The 18,895-nt window shown below is 45.3% G+C and overlaps 1 protein-coding gene and 1 long non-coding RNA gene across 2 annotated transcripts in view; one reads left to right on the plus strand and one right to left on the minus strand.

Moving 5' to 3' along the window:
• Window positions 1-518: 518 nt before the first annotated feature.
• LOC134757621 (uncharacterized) lies at window positions 519-16,918 on the minus strand. The gene is made up of 4 exons (XR_010131804.1): window positions 14,098-16,918; window positions 8,544-8,798; window positions 4,730-5,071; window positions 519-1,011 (listed from the first exon to the last, which is right to left on the minus strand). It is a non-coding gene; the product is annotated as an uncharacterized lncRNA (long non-coding RNA).
• The window catches only part of RETREG1 (reticulophagy regulator 1), a 144,356-nt gene continuing 138,885 nt past the window's right edge, over window positions 13,425-18,895 (plus strand). The window contains exon 1 of the mRNA XM_004059019.5: window positions 13,425-13,932. Coding sequence (XP_004059067.3) covers window positions 13,613-13,932 — 320 coding nt within the window. The 5' untranslated portion in view covers window positions 13,425-13,612. The remainder of the gene's footprint in view (window positions 13,933-18,895) is intronic.

Raw genomic sequence — 18,895 nt, forward strand, 5'->3', positions numbered from 1 at the left:
TGTTTTGTTTAGCTCATAATAACCACTCAAAAAATGCTTGGGAGCCCATTTGTATGGGTTAGATTTTACACCCCTTGAAGGCAGAGACCATATTGTTGTTCATCTTGGTATATCATTCCTCTCATGGGATCTTGCATAGTTGAAGCTCAATATAAGAAATTTGAGGCTGGGTGCAGTGGCTCATGCCTGTAATCCCAGCACTTTGGGAGACCAAGGCAGGTGGATCACTTGAGACCAGAAGTTCGAGACCAGCCTGGCCAACATGGTGAAACCCCTTCTCTACTAAAAATACAAAAATTAGCCAGGTGTGCTGGCCCACACCTGTAGTCCCAGCTAGTCAGGAGGCTGAGACAGGAGAATTGTTTGAACCTGGGAGGCGGAGGTTGCAGTGAGCCAAGATCACACCACTTCCCTGCAGCCTGGGCGACAGAGCAACACTTCCTCTTTAAAAGAAAAAAAATTAATTTGAATTTAGAAGATAACCTTTAGTTCCCTGAGAAAATAAAAATACTTCATTTCCTTTTGCTACCAGATATGTCAGCCATTATTGAGATTCCCTGCTCAGTGGTGTCACAATGATTTAAGGTCAAACAAAAGTTTATGGAAAGGAGAAATCGCTGGCACTGAGGGTTATAGTCGTGGGGAAAAGGAAATAGAAGAAAACAGTCTTCTGAATGGCTCTTTAATAAGAGCCATTTCTATTTCCTATCCTCTCAAACAGCGCTTGAAAAACATTTTTTGTCTTGTTTTGAAAATTTTCAAACCCACAGAAAGTTGAAAGAACAGTACAAGGAACAGCCAGATACTCCTCACGTAGATTCACCATCTAGCTGCAGCAACTTCCTCTATTTATATGCATACGCGTAAAAACACACACACACACACACACACACAACTTCCCTTTTGCTAAAGTAGGCAGCTGTCATCATGGCATTTCATGCCTAAATGTTGGATCTTGCATCACTCAGAATAGAGCCATCCTCTTACATCACCATAACACCATCTTCACACCTGATAAGAGAATCAACATTAATTCAACAGAATGATCTAACATGCAGTCTGGACTCAAAGTTTCCTAATTGTCCTCCAAAATGTCCTTGGTAGCTTTTGACCCAGAATCCAATCAAGGTTGACACCTAGATTTGGCTGTTCTGTCTCTATTTTCCCCATACTCTGCCTCTGCTGTTCTTGATCGCCAAATCTTTGAAGGCCTGTAGAACATCCTGGCTGGGCGCAGTGGCTCACGCTGGGAGGCTGAGGTGGAAGGATCACTTGAGGTCAGAAGTTCAAGACCAGCCTGGGCAACATGGCGAAATACCGTCTCTACGAAAAATACAAAAGTTAGCTGGGCGTGGTAGTGCATGCCTGGAGTTCCAGCTACTCAGGAGGCTGAGACATGAGAACTGCTTGAACCCAGGAGGCAGAGGTTGCAGTGAGCCAAGATCACATCACTGCACTCCAGCCTGGGGGACAGAGCAAGGCTCTGTCTCAAAAAAAAAAAACAAACAAAAAACCAGGCGCAGTGGCTTGCGCCTATAATCCCAGCACTTTGGGAGGCTGAGATGGGCAGATCACCTGAAGTCAGGAGTTCAACACCAGCCTGGGCAACATGGCGAAACACCGTCTCTACTAAAAATACAAAAAATTAGCTGGGTGTGGTGGCACATGCCTGTAATCCCATATACACAGGAGGCTGAGGCAGGAGAAACGCTTGAACCTGGGAGGCACAGGTTGCAGTGAGCTGAGATTGCGCCATTGCACTCCAGCCTGGGCTAAAAGTGTAAAATTCCACCTAAAAAAAAAAAAAAAAAAAGAACAGCCCACATTCCAGAGTGCTCTGACCATCTGGCCAGGATTTGATTCAGGTCAGATGCTTCCAGCAAATTGTGTTATGGGTGTCTCTCCCATGGCATCAGACCAGGGACTCACAGGGTCAGGTTGCTCCAATAATTGTCATAGCATGCATGATGGGAGGCAGATGAGGTGAAGGCTGACAGATGGCAATGCAAAGTCACGCTTTTGCCTTTGTAATTAAGCAGTAACCTGTGAGATTCTGTAAGCAGCCTTTCCCCCCCAGTCTTTTCTCCCAGTGGGTCATATTATTCATTGATGATCATTGCTTGAATCAATTATTACTCTGAGAGTTATAAAATGGTGCTTTCCTAAATCTAAAATTTAGCCTACACATACTAGATTGTAATTTTTTATAAAGAAGAACGTGTTCTATTTTTTTTTTTTTTCTAGACAGGGTCTCACTCTGTCACCCAGGCTGGAGTACAGTGGTGAAATCATGGCTCTTTGCAGCCTCGACCTCCAAGGATCAAGTGATCCCCCAACCTCAGCCTCCTGAGTAGCTGGGACTATAGGCACATGCCATCATGCCCAGCTAATTTTTATATTTTTTGTAGAGATAGGGTTTTGCCATGTTGCCCAGACTGGTCCTTTCTGTCTTTTGAGAATCACTATAGAGTCGTGAAATGTTAAAAATGCAATGCATTACAGTCATTTCCCAGGATTATTACCTTTTTTTTTTGATCCTCAAAGTTTATCAGATTTGGTCAGTAGGATCCTTTCCAAGCTGACTTCTGTATTTTTTTTGACATGGACTTTTAAATGGTCTGTGAACACATCTTTGCTTTCTGATACACAAGATGTTCCTAACTCTGACCTAGTATTTGCCAATTCTCTAAGGAGCTCTGGTTCTTTTTGGCAGGCAATAGTATTCAGAAAGCAAAACCTGGTTCCTACATAAGCTTATTGCTATGGGGTATTATTGATTCTAAGCTTTTCCAGGGACACAGCTAGAGTATCAGATCATGATCTCCCACTTACTGATAGCTCCAATTCAAATCCTACACTACAGCAGTAACAGGGTTCTCTACCTGCCCTCCCTCCCCCATCTTATGTTCTAGATCCCTTCACTGAAAACCCACATTAAAAGCAAGAGGTAAACACAATCCTCAATGGTCTGAGTTTGGAGCTGGGACTCTCACCCACTGGAGTGGCAAAGGGAGGTGGAAGGAAAGATTCCCTTGCCAGTCAGCTTGATTGCACCTCAGGCATCTGGCTGCTAGTGCCTTCTTGGAGTGGGCAGACTTTTATAGAGAAAGAAGATGGAAATTGTCCAATTGGATGTTATTAAAACATGCACCTGTGACCCAATTCTTCAGAAACCTACCTGTGGACTTTTAACATAAAATCACCTTTAGAAGATTTTTTTACTGAAGAATTAAGGACAAAGCTGCTTTTGTAGCTTTGTCCATCAGACAACATTTTTCCAGCAGAAAGCTACTTGGCTCATGACCCCTGGATAAATGGCCCCTTTAGCTATTTCCTCTGAACAGAGTTCTCTGTAGAGAGCTGTGGTTAAACCACCCATGAATGAGGCTGGTTTCTCTTTCTGGCTTTGTACACTGCAGAGAATTGTTTTGAAATTCGATGACACAAACTTTGGTATCAGTTGCAACAGTTTTTCCATGTGGCCCAGGTCTTCTCAAGAGAAAGTCATTATAAAATGCTTGGGTTCAGGGTACAAATTCTCACGGAGATATTCTCCCACTGGGTCTCCACTGCGGTTATTCCAAGTAATTCCCACAGCAGTCTCGAGGGTTAAATGTTAATTGTTTTAAAGACGAGGTCACCGAGAGTCAGAGAGTCTGTGTCACGTAACACAAAGTCACAGGCTACTATGCTTTGTTGAATCTAAGATGCTTAAGATTCTAAAGTACATTCCATTTCCAGGTATGTTAAAAGTGAAAAAAAATATGTGTATGTCTTATAATCAGTGAAATACAGTGGGTAGTGATGAATCTAGGGTCAAATTCAGATCCTCATGACTAAGAAACCCATGCTTTTTCCACTTGATTTAGGGTTCATGCAAGAAGAGCAAGCTGAACTGCAGATAGAAGATCTGGGCTTCCAGAAGGTTGAAAAGACAAGGCAAGATAGTATAGCATGAGCAACAGCATGGATGTGAAAGTTTGCTTGCAGAGTGAACTCAGAGATGAGCTAGTTTGACAATAGCCGAGTGTTCACATTTGGGAGCAGTGAGAAATGCAGCTTTTAGAAACAGATTGGTCAGATGAACCAGCTTTAGAAGGCGGCTGGTGATTTCTTTTAGGTGTAGCAGTTCTAGGAAACTGGGCATCGTTGTAAGCGCTTGGGGGTGGATGCTACAGGTTGAAAGCACTGTTTTAAAGGAGAGGTGTACAGGGAGGATTGGAAGAGGAGATATGAGGCTGATGCAGTTCAGATGGATGACAGGCACTGAAGCTTGAACAGGGATGGCAGCCTTGAGACTGGAGAAAAAGGGCTAGGTGAGGTGAGAACACTTCAGAGGAGGAGTTATCAGCAACTGTTGATAGGTTGGAGATGAATGGGGAGCCCATATAACTTCTCATCCAAACTCGGACACCTCTGAGAAAGAAAGTGAAGCACTATTAATAACCATGCTAGAAGGTGGGCATCAACCAGCACTGTCTTGAGCAAACTTGATATACAGCTGGTTACTGCAGATGAGAGAATGAAGGAGAGATCAGAATCAAAACTGCTCCAATATTTCTTGTTTGGGGGACTTTGGGTTACTGTAGTTCACAGAGCTGTTGCAAATGCCACCTCTTGTACAAAGAGTCTCTGTGATTTTCCCCCATCCTCCCCAAAAGAAGCTGTGAGGAATCAAACAGCCCTCACGGTATGGGTGAAGGAACAGACTTTATTGGGGGAAACTTACAAGCCAAGGTTGGAAAGAGAAGGCATCCGATACTCCTCCTAACCACACAGAAAGGTGTGGGCCACAGCCAGGATGTTCTTGGAAACCCTCGGGTGGACATGCCAGGGAAGGAGGCCCTCCCCTCCAACTCTCTGCCACCTCTCTTCTTTATAGGATAAGAGCAAGAACAACCTTGTCAGTGGGAGAACAGTCTACAGGTATATTAGATGTCAGCAGATTGCAGAAGGTGTCTGGGAAATCCAGCTGCCCAGTATTTGGAGAATCTGAGGGCTCATTGGAAGCTGATTTTGGAAGGAGACCCATTGAGCTTGTGGGACCCTGGTTTAAGTGTATCTCTTCTCCCTGGAGAAAGAAGAAAGGCCTTCTGTCCTATCCAGGACCTTGTCCAGGCAACCCATAGTGAGCCCCCGTAGGCCTTTTATGGCATAGTTCTGCTTGTGACACCAAAGTACTTGGTTTAGGGCAGGGGAGGGGCAGGAGTGAGAGTAAAAATAGGGAAGTGTGATATTGCGATATAAAAAGAAATACATATTTGGTCATCCTCCCTGGTTCCTAGCACAGAGCTTTGAAAACCCTTGGAATTTCCTGAGTGACAGAGATGAGAAGAGCATCATTTATTTTTCATAAGTCCCTTTCAACTATTCTTGAGTTTACACTTAAGATTCTTCCTTGGTCCCTAGATGGTTTCATGATGGGGGCTGGTGGCCAGAGGAACTGACCTTGTGATTACAAGGTTGGAACATTCGGCCCCACCCCCAGGCCCCCTGGGGAGAGGAGAGGGGCTGGAGGTTTTGAAAATCACTAACAGTCAAATATTTAATCAATTATGCCCATATAATGAAACCTCCATAAAAACCCTTACATGAAGGGGTACAAGCAGCTTTTGGGAGAGTGAGCAAACGCATCCACGTGCCAGGAGGGTGGCACGCTCCAACTCCCCAGTGGGGCTGAAGTGCCCATGTTCAGGACCCTTCTGGACCTTGCCCTACGTACCTCTTCATCTGCATATTCACTCGTATTCTTTATAATTTCCTTTATAATAAACTAGCAACAGTAAGTAAACTGTTTTCCCTGAGTTCTGTGAGCTGCTCTAGAAAATTATTGAACTTGAGCCAGGAGTGGTGGCTCATTCCTATAATCTCAGCACTTGGGGAGGCCGAGGTGGGAGGATTGCTGGAGCCCAGAAGTCCAAGACCAGCCTGGGCAACATAGAGAGACACTGTCTCTAGAAGAAATACAAGTTTAGCCAGGTGTGGTGGAACACACCTGTGAGCCCAGTTACTCTGGAGGCTGAGATGGGAGGATCACTTGAGCCTGGGAGGTGGCGGCTGCAGTGAGCCATGATCGTGCTACTGCATTTCTGTCTGGGTGACAGAGTGAGACTCTCTTTGTGTGTGTGTGTGTGTGTGTGTGTGTGTGTGTGTGTGTGTGTGTGTGTATGTGTGTGTGTGTATGTGTGTGTGTGTATGTGTGTGTGTGTATGTGTGTGTGTGTGTGTGTATGTGTGTGTGTGTGTGTGTGTGTGTATGTGTGTGTATGTGTGTGTATGTGTGTGTATGTGTGTGTATGTGTGTGTATGTGTGTGTATGTGTGTGTATGTGTGTGTATGTGTGTGTATGTGTGTGTATGTGTGTGTATGTATGTATCTATCTATCAAGCTTGAAGTGGGAGTCATGGAAACCTCTGATTTATAGCCAGTCAATCAGAAGTATGGGAGGTCCAGGACTTGTGGTTAGCATTTGAAATGGGGGTAGTCTTGTGGGGCTGAGCCCTTAACCCACGGGATCTGCTGGGTTAGACCAGGTAGTGTCAGAATTGAATTGTTTGATACCCAGCTGGTGTGCAGACAATTAAATAATTGGTTATTGGTATGGAAAAACTCACATATTTGGTGCCAGAAGTATTGGGAGTAAAAGCAGTTCAGAGTGTCAAAGGACAACCTTATCACAGGTTTAGTTTTAAGATCATAATTGACGGCCGGGCACGGTGGCTCACGCCTGTAATCCCAGCACTTTGGGAGGCCGAGGCGGGTGGATCACGAGGTCAGGAGATTGAGACCATCCTGGCTAACACAGTGAAACCCCGTCTCTACTAAAAAATACAAAAAATTAGCCAGGCGTGGTGGCGGGCGCCTATAGGCCCAGCTACTCGGGAGGATGAGGCAGGAGAACAGCATGAACCCAGGAGGCGGAGCTTGCAGTTAGCCGAGATCATACCACTGCACTCTAGCCTGGGCGACAGAGTAAGACTCAGTCTCACAAAAAAAAAAAAAAAAAAAATTTAATTGACTTTATTTCTAATTCCAGAATCCAGCAAACTTCATTCATTAGAACAGAACAAGTGTTCCAACGGGCTGAGTAGAGGAGGGTGGTTTCATCCAGAGAAAGCTGAAGAAAGCAGGGACAAAGACCGAAAAGCAGATTGGTCATTTCAAAGTTACTTTCCTTGCAAGGTGGAAATGGGGAACAGAACAGTAGAGAAATAACTGAGTGGTTAACATCAGGTCACTTTCTCTTGGAAGGGAGAGAGTAGAGGAAACTTCTTACCATGCAGATTGAAACTGGCCTGTTTGGGAAATTTGGCTTCCTCTGTCTCCGGATTGTTCTGGATTACTCTGGAGGTCAGTTAACAACTCAGGTTAGGCTTGGCAATGTGGAACCTCAGCATGAGTGACTTCATTCTGACTTTTGGTCTGGTCTGCTGGGGCCTAGTGCAGGAGCTTAGTTCAAAACAGTAGCCTCCCGGCTGGTCTGAAGGTAGTGAGTTACCTCAACCGATTGTTCGCAGTCAGTTACAGATCAAACCCCTTGTTCAGCTCTTTCCACCCTTCTCACTACTGCACTCACAACAACAGCAACAAACAATGGCCTCCTATATTTTTTTTTTTTTGAGAGAGGGTCTTGCTCTGTTACCCACGCTGGAGTGCTGTGGTGCGATCACGGCTCATTGCAGCCTCCACCTTCCTGGCTCAAGCAATCCTCCTACCTCAGCCTCCTGAGTAGTTGGGACTACAGGCGAATGTTTTTTGTAGAGATGGGGTTTCATCATGTTACACAGTCTGGTCTCCAACTCTTGAGCTCCAGTGATCTGTCCCCCTCCCAAAGCGTTGAGATTACAGGCGCGAGCCACCACACCTGGCCATCCTCCTCTAATTTTTATTTAGCAAGAGGTAGAGAGAGCATCCATTTTCAGTGAATTAACCTACAAGCACATACACTGAACTGTGAACTATAATAAGTAGAGCCATATTTCTTGGATGGTTCAGGAGACATTTGGGTTTCACAGTGCTTATGGGTTCCCCATAAGCAAACACCCGACTGCAGCATGCATGCATAACCGAAGAGGGCACCTGTGACATGGTCTGACTGCAGGGCCTGCAGCCATTTTCAAAGCCTCAAGCATCGCCAGATTTTGTGCCTGATTTCTAATGAACTAAAATTAGTAACAGGTGACAAGCCAAATATGCACTTGGAAGGGTTGTGGGATGTCACTTTCATTGCTATTCCATTGCATTCCACTCATCTATTTTTAGCATGGAAGATACCCCCTTGAGACTGGAGGCCTGATTTGGAGACCTGAATTTAGAGAGAATCACAACACAGTTTTGCTTCAAGGATGGAAGTCAGGCTGGAGTTTCCAGGACCTCAGGACACTACTGCTTTGATTCTATCACTTCCTTGGTAAAAATAAACAATAACACAGAAACCCACAAACTCTAGGAAATCTCTACTGCTCAAAGATCTTTTTCTAAAATTCTGTCACTGATACTTAAAACTTTTATTTGATCTATTTATTCAAAAGTCTTATCACATACCATGCCCCCATGCAGTCGCATGGAACTGGCCAGCACCTTTGAACTCTTCTTGGTTGTGCCCTCTGCCAAGTTCTTCTACAAGCCATTCCGTCTGCCTGGATCTGTCTTGTTCAGGATGCCTGCTGGTCTCTGAGCTGCAGACCCCTGTACCCAACAACCTTGCTGGCATCTCCAGAGATATCCAAGTGCAGATCAATTTTTAATAATGAAACTTGTCAGCCTCCCTTCCAAACTGGCTCCTTCTCCTCCCTCATTCTAGAGAATGACAAGGGAAAAGTCTCTGAGAGTGCCTTCCCTCTGCCAGGCTTTATGTCCTCCATGGTCTGGAGATACCTTTCTAAAACACAGGCTAGCCCCTCTGTCTCCTGCTGCAAGCCCACCCATGGCTCCCTGTTGCTCTTAGGACAAAGCAGAAACTTCTAGCATCATACAGGAGGAGCCCCACTGTGAGTAGCCTCCTGCTCCTCCCACCCCATCCTCCAGCTTAGATCTCCTCCAGGTTTCCAACCAGGGCCAGGCTGGCTCCTCTCCTGCTTCCAGACTGTGCACACCATGCTTCCCCATTCCCTTTGCCCGGCGCCTTCTTCAGGATCTTTATCCATTGTCTATACTCTAAGCACCATGAGAGAAATAAGCAGTCCTGTTCATCTTACCAGAAGCCCACAGTCAGTCTTTCAGGAATGGCTGATGACTAGTGAATGAAGCAATGAAATAATGAGTGAATGATACGCAAGTACAATGATGCAGAACCAGGACCATCAAAGGGGGTGGGGGGAAGAGGTTGCAGCAAGGACCCGACAGTGCTTTGTCTGCTGGTTCAGATTCCTGTTGGGAAAGGGTTGGAAGTTAATGTCCTGCAGTCACCCCTGTGGATCATAGGTGTGCGTGTGTTTGTGTGTGTACCTGGGGATAGACAGGTAGGCCTCCTTGGGGGATATACTCATGTTGTCATGTGACCTCCATTCTTTTCAATTAACCATTTTGAAGCCTTAAAAAAAAACTTCTTTTAGGTATTAGGGAGCAATACCCCAACTGATATCTGGGTGGCCAACATCTTGGCCACCATCTTTCTGGTAAGCACATCCCTTATGGAATACTTGTCAAACACAGACTATGCTAGTTTGAATATTTCCATTTGTATATGCACAACAGACATTCAACATAAGTAGAAATAGTGAATTCCTTCTGTGAGCCAGGCACTGGGCTGGGCCTTGGAAGCCAGGTTAGAGACCCAGGAGATGATCTTCCTTCCTTTCCAATTGCTCTGTCCCTGCTGATGCTGTATGATACTCTTATTTATCTGTGCTTAGAGTGAACTATCCAGGTTTTCTTAGTGACAAGAAAATTATGGAAATTTAGGAATAAGGAGCAGAGGATATAGCAAGGGGAGGAGGGTAGAATTAGTTTAATAAAATTACCAACACACAAAAAATTCTATCTGCAGGCTAATAAACAATACAACATGTACACAAGTGTATTAGTTCATTCTCATGCTGCTATGAGGAAACACTTGAGAGTGGGTAATTTATAAAGAAAAGAGGTTTAATTGACTCACAGTTCCGCATGGCTGGGAAGGTCTCAGGAAACTTACAATCATGGCGGAAGGCATCTCTTCACAGGGTGGCAGGAGAGAAAATGAGCGCTGAGTGAAGGGAGAAGCCCCCTTATAAAGCCATCAGATCTTGCAAGCACTCAATATCACGAGAACAGCATGGGGGAAACCGCGCCCATGATTCAATTACCTACACCTGGTCCCACCCTTGACACGTGGGGATTATTACAATTCAAGGTGAGATGTGGGTGGGGATACAGAGCCAAACCATATCAACGAGCCTCCTCTTGTTTAACGAATCATGGAGCTACTGTAAGATTCTAATATATAATATTGTAGAGAAAAGAAATTTCCCCAAAATATTATGACTAGGGGGCATTTCCCCATCATTCTAAGTCTTAGCTTGATTTTGCCCTAGGAGACTTCCTGTAGTGGGAATTAATTATTCATAATTTTTCCTCTCCTATGACAAGCTTTCCATATACTCTTAGATGAGAAAGGTGAGTGGCCTCTGTTAGAGAGTTCTTATGTGTATTTGGACTTTCTTTACTGGAGCTGTCTCATTTTCTAAACTCTCAGATTCAGTGGCTAGAACTTTTTTTTTTCTCAGATGCGTTTCCAGTTTCCTTTTCTCAGATATATATTGTCAAATCATCTAGCTCACTAGTGTTAATCACTCTGTTCCTAATATATAGCAATAAAATTTCAGATGAGAATCTTAGTAAGATTACTTGCAGGAGTTCAAGAATGTGGCGTGTTCTTAAAACTAGGGGACAAGGTTGATTTCAACCATTGTTAGCATTATGTTTCTGTAATCTTAGCCCTGAATAAATTACTCAAGCATCACAAAGATCATTAGACAAACAACAAAACAACAACAAAATCCCACCCAGCAGCACCATTTGTATGTCTATGCCAGCGTCTACTTCTGTCATACAGTTTGTAAGTATTAGAGGTCAGAGGTGAAAAGGAAAGGTTAATTAGCCCAGCCTTTTATGCAAAACAGGTTGCATAGCATTTTCTCCATAGTAATTTTGAGAGAGAGAGAAAGGATAGACTTTACAACACATAGCTGTGGGGAAGGAGGTTTATTATTAAACAGAGATAATAAGTGTTGGAAAAAACACACAGCAACTGGAGCTTAGCTTTTATGTGTCTTGGTTGCCAGCAGCTTTTACTACTTCAACAGATCCTGACAACAATAATTAGAATTCAAGGGAAGCAGGAGGAAGGTGATTAATCTTGCAAACCCGTTTCTGGTAGCACATCAGCACTGGTCTGGGGAATGGGGACGCCTGGCTCTTCCTCTCTCCTGCCCCATGTTCTCCACACTGGCTGCAGCACACATCTGTCTAGTGACAGATTTTAGAATAGCAAACCCTGGGCTGTATCAAGCGCCAAACAAAGGCCAAATGACGCAATAAAAGCATCATTTATCTTTCAAAAACTTCTCCGCTACTGCCAAGAGGGAGGACCCACACCTGGGAAAAGATTGTCTTTCTTATATGGAAGAAACCTGAATTGTTTCCACGTTGCTTTTTCCTTGACACCCAGGCCACTTTCCATCGGGTTGTCAGGATACTCCTAAGAAGGGGAGTCGGAAATGCCAGATGTTCTGTATCACCTTTAGTTAAAAACCAAGCCTCCTGTTACTAGAGACCATTCAATGTCCACTATTCCCTTTGGTGAGTTACTTAAGGAACTGTGCGTCTCCACCTGCAACCCCATGCCTCCTCTCCTGTTGAATTCCCAACAGCAGTTATTGCCCCTGTCCCCAATCCCCACACTAATGGGGGCCCTACAATTTAGGGCAGAGGCCATTTATTACAAAACGCTCTTGAAACCTGATCCCTCCACTCCTCCCCTAATTTTGGGTGCACAGTTTAAGTAAGGAATCTCTTAGCACTTAGCGACGGCTTCTTCGCTGTGGCAGATATCACAATTGTAACTGGGCCCTCATCAGACTGGGAGCTTCCTGTGGGTGGAAGCTGCATTCACAGAGCTTAGCAATGCTTTGTGTACTCGGTAGGTGCTCAGTAAGCCTTTGCGTGGGCTCTGGGAATATACCCCCTTTGAAGTACAACATACAAGCAGTAAAGTGCAGACACCTGCAGTGAATGTACAGATCAATGGATTCCACGTGTGTATACACAGAGGTTTACAATGGCCACCCAGAGGAGCGTTACAGAACATTCCCCTAGAGACTCCCTTGACGCAGGGAATTTAATTGCCCTCCCTTCCATCCTGTGCAGGCAGGCTGGTTGCCAGTAAAGGGATATGAGATGCCCTGATTCATCCGCAGACAGAACCCTTAGGATGGGGGGGGGGGAAGGACCTGTCATTCTAGAGTAAAAGTAAGACCAGGAAGATTAAAGAAGACAAAAATTTAAAAATGCAAATGGTGAAAAGCATAAACAACTATTTTCCTCTCTCCCCACACTCACCCAGAAGCACCGGGGCCAAAGAGAGGGCATGGGAGGTCTCAGGATCCCCTGCCGCCCCACCACTGCCCTGATGCCCGCTTGTGACGCAGAGACCGGAGTGGCTCTGAAATTACTGTCTTCAAAGCAGGCCAAACCTTGCTTGACACGTGCGAAGTTCCAATCTCTTGCTTCTCAGCTCCCTGCACGCGCAGGCCAACGTGCACTTCTGAGCCAGATCACCTAGCCACAAGGAGGGGGAGAGAGGGGGAGATAGGAGGAGAGAGGGGAAGATAGGGGGAGAGACGGGGGAGAGAGAGGGAGAGGCAGAGAGAGAGAGAGAGAGACAGAGAAGAGAAAGGAAGCACCTGAGACAGAGAGAAAGAAGAGAGAGAAAGGCAGCACCTTCCGCCAACGCTGCGGCTCGGCCTTGTGTTTCCTCCCGTGTCAAACGAGAGGGCCCCAAATTGACCCCAAATGTTTTTTCTTCCTTTCTCAATCCAACATTTATACCAGCACGTTATTTCCAGGATGCCCAAGACCTCTGCTATGGTTGTGCTGCTGTCCCTGCAAAGGCGCTGGGGATGGCCGAGGTGGGGGATGTCTCTGGGGGCTGAAATACGCTGCCAGGGGAAGGGGCGCCCCGCTACCACCCTCAGTGGCTGCTGGTTGGGCGACCGGTGCCCCTGGCTTGAGAAAGTGAAAATGTCCAATCTATTTTGCCTGTAGCCTTGGGTCTCTTTTGGATACGGAACCGAGCAGCAGTCCTCCACTTCGCCCTCCCCCGCCGCTGCAAGGGAAAAGCTCTTTTTCCTCGGGTCCCGGAGAGGCCCTCCAGGAACCCAGAGCCCCCCGGGGACACCGCCCAGCCCCCGGCGCCCGGCCCCGCCCCTGCGCGAACTCGGCCGCACCCACTTTCCCGGGCGGCTCCCTCTCCGTGGCCTGTGGCGTCACAAGGCCCCCAGCCGCCTGTGCCCCGCGGTGCGCGCCCCGCTCCGGGACCTGCCGCCACCGCCGCCCCGCCCTCGGCGGCGCCCACACCCAGGCGCGCCCGCGCGCGCGCTCGGCCCCGTCCCTGCCTGGAAGCACAGCTGAAGATGGCGAGCCCGGCGCCTCCGGAGCACGCCGAGGAGGGATGCCCGACTCCCGCCGCCGAGGAGCAGGCGCCGCCGTCGCCGCCACCGCCCCAGGCACCCCCCGCAGAGCGGCAGCAGCAGGAGGAGGAAGCGCAGGAAGCTGGGGCGGCGGAGGGCGCGGGGCTGCAGGTGGAGGAGGCCGCGGGCCGGGCGGCGGCCGCGGTAACCTGGCTGCTCGGGGAGCCGGTGCTGTGGCTGGGCTGCCGCGCCGACGAGCTCCTGAGCTGGAAGAGGCCGCTGCGGAGCCTGCTCGGCTTCGTCGCTGCCAACCTGCTGTTCTGGTGAGAGCTTGGGCAAGGTGGGGGTGCTGAGGAGGGCAGGTGACCTTGGGGCGCCCGGGGCCCCGGGGACCCAGTGCAGGGGGAGCCCGCGGGACACTGCGGAGGAAGAATTGTCAGCCCTGCCCCACTTTCTCGGCCACCTGTCTCGAACAGGTAGACACTCACCGCAACTTTCCTCCGGACGCACGTCCCTGTGAGCAGTTGTCGTCCTCCGTGTGCGGATCCAGCCTCAGATGCGAGGTGGTCGGCCGACCCTCAGGCACCTGCACCTACAGGTGTTCCCATCGTGCTTGAAAACTTCGCCCCTGCTTTCTAAAACTCTCAGGTCTTGACCTGCTCGCCCAAGCTTGCCGGAGCAAGCGTGCTTGAACGTGTCTTGGTTCTTGCGGCCCCAGCAGGCATATCTGGACCAGATTAGGTACCCGTTCAAAACGGTGCCGCATTCATCAGTCACCTGAGATGGCCCCTGAATGATTTGTTTTTTCCTTCCCCTGGAGCGTTAGGTTTACTGTGTTTACTCCCTGATGAGAAAACGGGAGGCAAACAAGCAGGTGGAGTATGCCCAGCACCCACCCCCGGGTGTGCACAGTGTGGAAAACAGGCATATTTTTAGGTGAAGTACAGGGAGAACACACGGGAATGCTCAGCCCCTGAGCAACAGGTTTGTCTGTCCAAAAAGCGCTCTTCAGGAAGGCCAGGGAAATGTCTGTCTCCTTCGTTGAAAGTGGTGTCCTGTCATCCGTTACCACGCTATTGAGGGAGGAGAAAAACCTTCTTTGTTTGCTAAGTGTCCTCATAACAAACATGACCCACACAGTGCAGAATAATCAGACTCCGGTAACAGATACCTTGTTACAGGACAGAGATTTCTGAACCTTAAAGTTGAGAAATAAATAAATTGCACAAAATAGCCTGTCATTTTCTAGGTTAACTTGAGCAAGATGAATATTTTCCTCAGATCTCTGCTAGTCCTGGTGTTTTCTCTTAAAACTAGCTGTATCTTGTCGGAGGTCCCAGAAAGTGAATTAACTTTGGATCTCTTAGGTATCTGTGTTTGGAATAGAGTTTATTCCAAATCTATCTTATTATGGAGTGAATGCGAGCACTCAAATAAGAAGGACATATTATCTTATGCTAGATTGGGCAATAGTCTAATAATAGTCTTAGGGCTGTGTCTCACTAATGTTTACAATGTTTTTAACATTTTATTTCTTTTTCTTTTCTTTCTTTCTTTTTTTTTTTTTTTGAGATGGAGTCTCACTCTGTCGCCCAGGCTGGAGTGCAGTGGCGCGATCTCGGCTCGCTGCAAGCTCTGCCTCCCGGGTTCACGCCGTTCTCCTGCCTCAGCCTCCCGAGTAGCTGGGACTACAGGCACCCACCACCACGCCTGGCCAGTTTTTTGTATTTTTTTTAGTAGAGACGGGGTTTCACCGTGTTAGCCAGTATGGTCTCGATCTCCTGACCTCATGATCCATCCGCCTTGGCCTCCCAAAGTGCTGGGATTACAAGCGTGAGCCACTGCGCCCGGCCTTAACATTTTATTTCTTAATTTTAAATTTTATTTCTTTAAAAAACTAATACAGTCTCACAGTTCAAAAGTTTAAAGGTACAAAAGGGTAAGCATTTTGAAAATCTCTTTCTCATCCCAGTCCCTGGCCGCCCAGTTTCCTCACGGAGGCCAGCAATGTTACTAGTTTCCTGTGTCTCTTTCCAGATAGTGCACATTTCAGCAAATACACCATATTCTATGCAAATTGTGGAATAACATATGAGCTCTTCCTTTTCCTAGTATTTCTTGGTGATTGCTTCCTTGTTCTTTTTCAGCTGTTTCAGAATTCTATTGTAAGGTTGTCTCAAATTACTTAACCTGTCTCCTACTGAGGCACTAATGTTTCCAAGCTTTTGCTATTTCAGCATTATAGCTAATGACCCTGTACATGCATCATTTTGCTTTATATGCAGGTATTTTAGAGAACTTCCCAGAAGTGGAATTGCTGGGTCAGAGGGCATGTGCACTTGTAATTTTGATGGCTGTCACCATATTGCATGCAGCTCCTTAGGGTTCTAACAATTTATACTCCCACCAGCAATGTGTATGACTGCCTGCTTTGCCACGCTCTTGCGAAGAATATTTTATGAAACTTTTTGATCCTGCAAATCTGATAGGTGAAAAAGACTATCCCAAAATGATTTTATTTTGCAGTTCTCTGTGATTGAGCATTTTATCTTATGTTTAAGAACTACCACATTTACCATTTATCAGCATTGTTTGTTTGTAAATAACCTTTGTCTATTTTTTCAAGTAGGCCGTTGTTCTTTTCCTTACTGATTTATAGGAGCTGTTTTTATATTAAAGACTTTAGCCTAATTTCTGTAACATGAGTTGCAAACTTTTTTCTATGATGTTTTCTTTAATGACACCTATTGAAAATAATGTTTTTGCATAAAATAATTGAAAGGCATATTTGGTAGTATCCAGGGGTGTTTTCTTCCATCCATTTTATTTATACTGATGGAGAGGAAAACATTGGCCAGACATTCAACCTAGATACAGCCTTCTCCTTATCTGTTTTATTTCATCTCCTGTTTGTGGCATCTGCATTCCATGCATGTATTTTCTTTGACAAAAATGACTGTCCTGTTCTTTAAGTTCAGAATTGTTGCTTTTGCATTATAATTCATTGGAATTTATGACCCATTTATTAATGTCATTAAAATTTTGTTTTTTTTCCCTTTTATTTGTTGCTCTGGGGGTTAAAATGATTTTCAAGGACATTACGTTTTCTTTAAATAATGTATTTCTTCTCAAATGACCTTAAATTATGTGATATTCTAACCTTCTGTGTTTTGGGAACTCTAAAGCACTGTATTTTCTATGAGAAAAAAAGATCAATTTTAAAACTGTGGGGAACCCAACCAAATCTGTCTTAAGCAATGGGATGTTGTTTTCACTTTAATTGATGTATTTCGGTTTTGTGGAAGTAAACTTTTTAAAGATATATTTTTGAATGATTTAGCACCTGGCATTAGCAGTGGGTTTTAGGAGTCTGAATTTGACTCAAAAGCTCCAACATTTATTACCTGCCCATTATCTGCAAGATTTTGGGCAAAAATTGTGACACAGCCATAACCAATGGGTATAACTCAAAGTTGCATGAATTAAGTGTAATGGAAGATTCAGGAAAGGATAATTCATTTTGATATGGTTTTGGGGAACAGTGGTATTGTGGATGGAAGAGATTGTGGGGTTCTTAATAAGGAGATCATGCTTAAACCTCAGTGGATGGGAATGATTTGGGAGATCTAGTAGATGATCAAGAGCATTCTAACCCTGAGGAATACAGTGAACACAATAGCATCTTGAAGGTGTACCTAATATTTCAACCACCACACAGTAAACAGATGCAATGGCAGTATGGGCTGGTAGAAAATGTAGTGGGAGATAAGGTTGGCTAGGTGGTTTGGGGGGGCAGTAGTTGCCTCAGATGCTATGTTGTGTGTTTGGATTTGTTTTTTCTGTAGGCAACAGGGACCAAAAAAAATATTTTGTAGAAGTATCCACAAATAATTTAATGGATAAGTACATTGTGGTTCATTTATTTATTATAAATTGTGATACCATATAACAATGAAAATACAGCTTTAGCAACAACAGGGATGAATTTTACAAATGTAATTTTGGTCAAAAGATGCACAAAGTAATATATGCTGAATGATTCAATTAAGTTTTAAATGGTGCAGGAACTGAACAGGATTGGTTAGGGATACACACATAGGGGATAAAACTACAAAGAAAATAAAAGACATTCTCGAATCCGAGACGTGCAGGCACACACACACACATATGCATTCTTATCTATGGTATATTTTATGAAAAATACTAAAATATGAAAAATGCTAAAAAATGATATTCATGAGAACTCAGAGGAGTTTGGTAAAATAGAGGCCACATAGAGTGCCTGTCTCAAAAAGCAGGGTTTCCACAACTGAAGTAGATTGGGTAACAGTCCCATAGTTTTGTGGTGATGAGGGGCCTCAGATAATACTGTCTCACTCATTTCACCAATGAAGAACATGTTTTTAGAATTTTTTCCTTCATTTAAAATTTTATTTATTTAAAAATTAACTAACATAGCCTTACAGTTCAGATGTTTAAATGTACAGAAGGGTAAACATTTTGATGTCTTCCCACGCCTGTCCCTGTCTACGCAGTTTCCTCTCAGAAGCAACCCATGTTGTACTTGTAAGCACATCCTGAAATAGAATGAGCCCAATGTAATAGAAAATGTTGGTTTTTTTTTTAAATATCAACTTTTTGTGGTTTACCACCAATAAAATGCCCATACTGTAACTATACAGTCAAATGTATCATATATGCCTGTGTAACCATACTGGCAGTTGAGATCTAGAATATTTCATCACCCTTAAAGGCTTCTTTGCATCCCTGTTCTATCAGCACCCACCCCTGGGGACTGATAAGTTTCTGTCACTGTTGACTAGGTTGGACTTCCCTAAAGCTTTGTATAAATGGTGTTATTTAGGGTGATAGGGTGATGTCTTTTTTTTTTTTTGAGACGGAGTCTCACTCTCTCTCCCAGACTGGAGTGCAGTGGTGCGATCTTGGCTCACTGCAACCTCCACCTCCTGGGTTCTAGCGATTCTCCTGCCTCAGCCTCCCAAGTAGCTGGGACTACGGGCACATGCCACCGAGCCTGGCTAATTTTTGTATTTTTAGTGGTGACAGGGTTTCACCATATTGGTCAGGCTGGTCACGAACTCCTGATCTCAAGTGATCTGCCTGCCTCAGCCTCCTAAAGTGTGTGATGTCTTTTGTGTCTGGCTTTGCTTACTCAGCGTAGTTTTGTGATTCATCTCTGCTGTGTGTATCAGTTATTTGCTGCTTTGTATTGCTGGGTAGTGTACCACTTTGATGATGTACCACAATTTGTTTATCCATTTGCTA

The sequence above is a fragment of the Gorilla gorilla genome, chromosome 19 (assembly GCF_029281585.2).
Source record: "Gorilla gorilla gorilla isolate KB3781 chromosome 19, NHGRI_mGorGor1-v2.1_pri, whole genome shotgun sequence".
NCBI lineage: Eukaryota > Metazoa > Chordata > Mammalia > Primates > Hominidae > Gorilla > Gorilla gorilla.